The sequence below is a fragment of the Nicotiana tabacum genome, chromosome 6 (assembly GCF_000715075.1).
Source record: "Nicotiana tabacum cultivar K326 chromosome 6, ASM71507v2, whole genome shotgun sequence".
Lineage (NCBI taxonomy): Eukaryota > Viridiplantae > Streptophyta > Magnoliopsida > Solanales > Solanaceae > Nicotiana > Nicotiana tabacum.
In genome coordinates this window covers 1,392,462-1,400,769 of record NC_134085.1, presented here as the reverse complement: position 1 = coordinate 1,400,769, position 8,308 = coordinate 1,392,462, and the positions used below count along the sequence as shown (strand labels likewise).

Below are 8,308 nucleotides of genomic sequence, written 5' to 3'. Positions count from 1 at the left end.
TATTGATGGATAAAGATCCCGTCTGCTAAATGTTCAATTTGCAGACCAAGACAAAGTTTTGTCTTTCCAAGATCTTTCATCTCAAATTCTTTCTTAAGATATTCAATTGCCTTTTGGAGCTCTTCTGGAGTTCCAACAAGATTTATGTCATCAACATAAACAACAAGTATAACAAATTCTGATGCCATTTTTTTTAATAAAAATACATGGACAAATAACATCATTTATGTAACCTTCTTTCAGCAAATATTCACCAAGGCGATTATACCACATGCGCCCAGATTGTTTTAAACCGTACAAAGATCTTTGTAATCTGATTGAATACATTTCCTGAGATTTTGCTTCAGGCATTTTAAATCCTTCAGGTATTTTCATATAAATTTCATTATCAAGTGAACCGTACAGATAAGCTGTAACTACATCCATTAGATGTATTTCGAGCTTTTCATGTAGTGCTAAACTGATTAGATATCGAAATGTTATGGCATCCATAATAGGTGAATATGTTTCATCAAAATTGACTCCAGGTCGTTGTGAGAATCCTTGTGCAACAAGGCGAGCTTTGTATCTTTCAACTTTATTTTTATCATTCCTTTTTCGCACAAAAACCCATTTATGACCAACTGCTTTTATACCAGCAGGTGTTTGGACTACTGGTCCAAAGACCTCTCTTTTAGCAAGTGACTTCAACTCCGATTGAATTGCCTCTTGCCATTTTGGCCAATCAGATCTTTGTCGACATTCTTTGACAGATCGAGGTTCAAGATCCTCACTATCTTGCATAATATTAAGTGCAACATTATATGCAAAAATATTATCCACCACTATTTCAGATCGATTTAAAATAATCCCATCACCGATCGAACTTATTAAAAGTTCCTCACTCACATGAGCTTCGGGTTCATTGATTTCTTCAGGAATCTCAGAACTAATCAGATTTTGGGTCTCTTCAGGAGATCCCTTCATATTATCGTTTTGATCATTTGTCGATTTTCTTTTTCGAGGATTTCGATACTTAGAACCCAAAGGCCTACCACGCTTCAGGCGTGCTTTAGGTTCACTATCTCTTATGCTAGTAGATGGTCCTACTGGGACATACATTCGGATAGGCACATTCTCTGCTGGGATATGTGACTTAGTTATCCTTTTCAAATCAGTAAATGCGTCTGGCATTTGATTTGCTATATTCTGTAAATAGATGATCTTCTGGACCTCCTGATTACATATAGGGGTACGGGGATCAAAGTGAGATAATGATGAAATTTTTCACACAATTTCTCTTTTGATTTCCTTTTTCTCTCCCCCTAATTGTGAAAAATTTGTTTCATCAAACCGACAATCTGCAAATCGAGCAGTAAATAAATTTCCTGTCAATGGTTCAAGATAGCAAATAATAGAGGGTGATTCACACCCAACATATATTCCTATCCTTCTTTGTGGTCCCATCTTACTACGTTGTGGTGGTGCTACTGGCACATATACAACACATCCGAAAATTCGTAGATGGGCAATATTTGGTTCATGACCAAAAACTAATTGTGACGGAGAATATTTATTATAATGTGTCGGTCTGAGACGGATAAGTGATGCTACATGCAAGATAGCATGGCCCCAAGAAGTAGTGGGAAATTCTGTTTTCATAAGTAGTGGTCTTGCTATCAATTGCAGGCGTTTAATAAATGACTCTGCAAGGCCATTTTGAGTATGAACATAAGCTACAGGATGTTCAACTTTTATCCCAACGGATAGACAATAATCATCAAAAGCTTGAGATGAGAATTCTCCAGCATTATCAAGGCGAATAGACTTTATAGGATAATCTGGGAATTGTGCCCTTAATCGAATTATTTGGGCTAATAGCTTTGCAAACGCCAGGTTGCGAGATGATAGTAAGCACACATGAGACCATCTTGAAGATGCATCTATTAGGACCATAAAATATCTAAACAACCCACTTGGTGGGTGAATAAGTCCACATATATCCCCATGTATACACTCTAAAAAGGAAGGGGATTCAATACCAACCTTCATTGGTGATGGTCTAGTTATCATTTTACCTTGATAACAAGCATCACAAGAAAATTCGTCATTTGTAAGAATCTTCAAGTTCTTTAATGGATGCCCACTCGAATTTTCAGTAATTCGTCTCATCATTATTGATCCGGGATGGCCCAAATGGCCATGCCAAAGCACAAAAGTATTTGAATTCGTAAACTTCTGGTTTACGATAGAGTGTGCTTCAATTGTAATAATTTTTGAATAGTATAAGCCAGAAGATAAAGTTGGTAACTTTTCTACAATGCATTTCTGGCCAGAAATATTCTTTGTAATACAAAGATATTCCCTGTTCATTTCATCTATTGTCTCAACATGATACTCATTTCGGCGGATATCTATAAAACTCAACAAGTTTCTTCGGGACTTGGAGGAGAACAATGCATTGTCTATAATAAGTTTTGTTCCCTTAGACAGAAATATTATGGCTCTTCCGGAGCCTTCAATCAAACTTATATTACTAGAAATTGTTGAAACATTTGCTTTTTCCTTATGCAAATAAGAAAAGTATTTCTGATCGTTGAATATGGCATGAGTTGTTCCACTATCAATAACACAAATATCTTCATAATATGTCTTTGATCCAAACGTAATTTGAGGGTTATCCATATTCTTCAAAATAACATAAATAAAATATATTATAGTAAACATCATTATCATAACATAACTTTTATTTATGTACAACAATTACATAACCATACTATCGATTACAAACAACAAAAATTAAAATATTTACATTTCTACAGATTCATTACCGATTACATGCCTTGTTTCTCCTTCTGGGAGTGCAAAGTAATCAACTACATCCAAATGCATGAAGTCTAAATTATCTTCAGAAATAAAATTTGCTTCAACATTTTTCTCTGTTTTCTTCAGGGAGGCTTGATAAAGCTCAACCAGGTGCTTTGGCGTACGACAGGTACGTGACCAGTGCCCTTTTCCTCTACATCTATAGCATGCATTTTTTGCATTTGGCGCTTGCACCGCTTCATGCTTTTGTTCCTTCCTTTTCCACTGCTGGTGGTGAAGAGGCTTTTTTGGTGCATTATTATTATCATGATTGGGGTTTCTTCCCTGACCACGGCCATGACCACGACTGGGGCCACGACCTCTTCCACGGTTAGCTTGGTGGAAGTTCGTCTCATTCACTTCAGGGAATGGACAAGAACCAATAGGTCGACTTTCATGATTTTTCATTAATAACCCATTATGTTGCTCTGCTATAAGAAGATGTGAGATAAGTTCAGAATACTTTTTAAATCCCATCTCTCGATATTGCTGCTGCAGGAGCATATTCGAGGCATGAAAAGTGGTGAAAGTTTTCTCCAACATATCATGATCAATAATATTATTACCACATAATTTCAATTGGGAAATAATTCTGAACATAGCAGAATTATACTCACTGATAGATTTAAAATCTTGTAGCCTTAGATGAGTCCAATCATAACGTACCTGTGGAAGAACGACCATCTTCAGGTGGTCATATCTATCTTTCAAATTATTCCAAAGTATGATTGGATCTTTAATAGTGAGATATTCCATTTTCAGGCCCTCATCAAGGTGATGGCGTAGGAATATCATTGCTTTGGCACGGTCATGGTTTGATGCCTGGTTTTTATCCTTGATGGTGTCTGCCAGACCCATCGTATCAAGATGAATTTCAGCATCAAGCACCCAAGACATGTAGCTTTTGCCCGATATATCCAGGGTTACAAATTCAAGTTTAGAAAGATTTGACATTATTTAGGAAAAGAAAGTTCTTACCTCAGATACTTTCAAAATATTTGCTCGAGATGGCAGAGTCTCGTGCTGATAACGTGTTATAAAATAAAGACTATAAAGTAAAAACAAGTATAAAGAGAAACTGATATATTATTCGAATTCAAACTGATGTACATAATGAACTGAAATCTCTTCTATTTATAGAAGAAAGGAAGCTGTTGTGTAAGCTGCTACGCAAGCTGTTGTGTAAGCTGCTACTACAATAATGTTTATCCATAACGGAGTACTGAAAGGATAAGCTTATTATACTCGATATGGATAATCTTCTACTGGAGGTAATGTTTATCCATAACTGGGTACTGAAAGGATAAGCTTATTATACCCGGTATGGATAATCTTCTACCGGGGGTAATGTTTATCCATAACTGGGTACTGAAAGGATAAGCTTATTATACCCGGTATGGATAATCTTCTACTGGGAATAATATTTATCCATAACCGGATACTGAAGTGATAAGCTTCTTCAGGAAGCTTATTTCTAATAGAGTACTAACTAGATAAACATATTTACGGTGGAGTCCCATATGGATAAGCTTCTTCAAGAAGCTTATTTATTACGGAGTACTAAATAAACATCCATAATATAATATATTTATAACAATTTGGCACTTGTTTTCAAGTTTTCCGACTCGTACAAGCTCGATTAATTGGTCGGTTGTCCACTAGTATTTCTTTTTCCTCCTGCGTGGCACAACTACTGTTACAATTAGTTTGGTAGGATATATTAGGGAAATAATATATGCATTAGCTTGAATATTATTAATTCTCTATTTGGTACTAGTATTTTTTTATTTTATGTATAACTAATACCTGTATTAATTATACACCATTTAAGTGTTTTTTTTGTCTTTTTTTTTTGTAGTACATAATATTTGATTTTTTAAATATCAAGAAGGAATTAACTTCTTCATTCCAAAGTTGCCTTTGAAGTAAAGAGAGCTAGGAGTAGTTTATTATATTTTCAATGAACAAATTAAAATTAATATGGTCAATTTTATTATTAATTAATGTTAAAAGGTGAATTCCTTAATATGTCTGAAAAGTGCCAAAAAATCATATAAAGTGGACTTAAGAAGTACTATTTTTGTACATAGCAAATCATGGTGTTAATTAGCAATGTCATAATTTTTAATACATGAATATACATGTATAAAAACAGAATTCCGCTTTCAAAACCTTTTCCAAACTTTTTTCCAGGCCATCACAGTGTATTTTTGTAAGTAAATAAATTTTAAAAAAAATCATGCCATGTATATTATTTTTATACAACAAACCAAATAATCCATAAAAAATAATCTATGTATAACTAATCCTCCTATTATTAATCCAATCAAACCGTATTCAGTATTATTCTAAGTGGGCGTTTGGACATAAGAATTGTAAAATTTCGAAAAAAAGTGAAAATCTTTTTCAATTGAAAATGATATTTGAAAATTAGGGTTGTGTTTGGACATGAATATAATTTTGGTTTGTTTTTGAAGTTTTGTGAGTGATCTGTTGAAAATTTTGAAATACAATTTTTTGGAATTTTTCAAATTTTCGAAAAATTTCAAAATTCATTTTCAAGTGAAAATTGGAAATTTTATAGCCAAACACTAATTTCGAAAAAATATGAAAATTTTTCGAAAAAAAGTGAAATTTTTTTGTTGGCCAAATGGGCTCTTATATTATACGTCCAACCAAATAACCCCTTAAAGTTTTTGAAATATGTAACCATACCTACCACCATTTTTCAAGTTTTGAAATCCTTAATCACACCTACCACGTTGCCCATCTATACTATACTTCAATTTGAGGCCAGTGCATCACATGATAAACCCGAATTCCAAGTCCTAACCACGTGAGCAACTTGTTTTGAATTTAGATTATCAACAACACGAACAAAAAACAATGCTAATTATACTATAGGAATGTCCACAAGAGTAACAAAAATTCCTTGGTACAAGATAGTGATGAATAATAAAACCACCAAAAATTAACTTTCTGCACGTTTTGTACAAAATATTGAATTTTCCTTTCCCAATAAAGTAGCAACCCTAATTTCTTTACCACAACTTAGACAATTAGTATCTTACAAATTAATTTATTATATCTAGGAGCTATAATTAATCAAGATTATATACCTATAACTAATAATCAATTAATCTAGATGACTATTTAATTACAAGTGGATTTTCATAAGCTAAAATTTAATTAATTTTTTGCTATTCTGTTCAGTACTCATTTGCTATAAATAAGTGGACAGGATAAGACACCTCTTGCTCAAAAACGAATACAATTAGGTAAACACAAGAAAGCATGGCTGTTCACAAAGTTGGTTTCCTTTCTCTTCTCCTTTTATTTGGTGAGGCTTTACTCCTTGTTTGGATGGTTGTTACCTATTCTGTCAGTGTTGTTATTTTAAATAAAAATATTTGTTTTGATTGTTACTTAAATTAAATTTTATTGTATCGTATCGTTAAATTCGTCGTTACGTAAACATAAAAAGTGTCACTTTATGGAACGGCGAATTTGGTGAGGTGGCGTCGTTACCTTCCTTGTTTTTTTATCATCTTCCACTTTCTTATTATTAAATGGTCATATTTTATCATTTACCCTTCTTTTTTTGTATAAGAATTCTACTTCGTATCCTATTTTTTCTTAGTAATATTGCAAGTTTATTCTTCATACTGTTGGTGCATGACATCATGAAACGACGACAAACGACACAATTTATTCAAATGTTGTATTCATCAAACAATATAATACAATTGCAATGCAGTACAATATAATATACGATACATTATGAAACGACATGCATGTAACAACAATCCAAACAAGATGTTAATCTTTGATATACTTTTACTTTAAACCAGTATTATATATATGCTTGTATTTTGAACTCTCTTTCCCATCTTAAAAAAAGCTGTTGAATGCTGAGTTAATTAATTTGGTTATTTTTGCAGGAACTTTTCTACTTTTAAGTGAGGTAGATTATGCAGATGCCAAGGCTTGTACCCGAAATTGTAATCCAAGAATTCGCTATGGGAGATGTCCAAAATCAGGAAATAAGAAGTTTAACGTAGGATGCACCAACTGTTGTGCAGGATCCCTAGGTTGCAACTATTACAGTGCTAATGGAACTTTTGTATGTGAAGGAGAGTCTGAGACTAAAGTCGAAACTATAGAGACTGATGTCGAAACTATAGAGACTGAAGTCGAAACTATGGTCGAATCAAATAAGGTTTGTCCCCGTAATTGTGATCCGAAAATTCGTTACGGGAGATGTCCAAAATCAGGAAATAAGAAATTTAATGTAGGATGTACCAACTGTTGCGCAGCCAAAAAGGGTTGCAACTATTTCAGTGCCAATGGAACTTTTGTATGTGAAGGAGAGACTGAGACTAAGGTCGAAACTATAGAGACTGAAGTCGAAACTATGGTCGAATTAAATAAGGTTTGTCCCTTCAATTGTGATGGGAGGATTTCTTATTCGGTATGCGGAAATAAAAAGAGTAGTGGTAGAATATGCACCAATTGTTGCGCAGCCAGAAAGGGTTGCAACTATTTCAGTGCCGATGGAACTTTTGTTTGTAAAGGAGAGTCTGTAGTCGAAAGTATGATAGAAGCTGTTAAGCCTTGTCGACGTAATTGTGATGGGAGAATTTCCTATTCGGTATGCGGAAATAAAAAGAGTAGCGGTCGAATATGCACCAATTGTTGCGCAGGCAAAAAAGGTTGCAACTATTTCAGTGCCGATGGAACTTTTGTATGTGAAGGAGAGTCTGGAGTCGAGAGTATATGATAGAAGGTTGTAAACTCTATGGTTTTGATGGATCTTTACTTTGTACCGGTGGGGATCAGCTAGAAACCTATTAATCCTCATAAGGATAGCTGTATTTTCTTTTTCCAGTTTGTACTCTCTAAATAAATGCATGAGGGTATGCCCTAAGGTGTATTGTGTGATGTGGCAGTGGATTTTTCCAATTTCCACTGTCTGTACTAGGTTAATTTTCAAGAGCCTAATGAATGGAGTACTCTTTTATTTTACTAATTAAGTTTAATTTTATGCAATGATGATCTAAATAATATAATTACAGCGGAATATTTGTATTACATATAATTGATAATCTAATTAAAATGGTACTCCCTCCGTCCAACAAATCGGGAGGACGGGAGTAATTAAAATGTTATGATAAGTTAAATTATACTGACTTACGAGAGTATTTTATAGATTTTATTTTTCGCATCTTCAAAAGAAATAGTATTATCTATATATGATCAAGTCTATTAGCTTATTGCTGGGAGTTTCTTGTTCTCTTATTTTCTTTAGTTCAATAATCTACCTTTAAATAGGGCCATAGGTCGACTCTTTTCACTGATTCATCCCTTTTATTTTATATGATAGTGTTTGATTGGAGTACGAAATTTAAAAAAGGACTTTTGACACATATTTAACTCAATATGTGCAACATATCAAAAGTATTTT

The 8,308-nt window shown here is 33.7% G+C and overlaps 1 protein-coding gene across 1 annotated transcript; it reads left to right on the top strand.

Annotated features, from left to right (window-relative positions):
* Positions 1-6,100: 6,100 nt before the first annotated feature.
* On the top strand, positions 6,101-7,869 carry LOC107782347 (wound-induced proteinase inhibitor 2-like). The gene is made up of 2 exons (XM_016603223.1): positions 6,101-6,184; positions 6,786-7,869. The coding sequence occupies exons 1-2, from the start codon at positions 6,139-6,141 to the stop codon at positions 7,622-7,624; spliced, it is 885 nt and encodes a 294-aa protein (XP_016458709.1). The 5' UTR covers positions 6,101-6,138; the 3' UTR covers positions 7,625-7,869.
* The last annotated feature ends 439 nt before the right edge of the window (positions 7,870-8,308 follow it).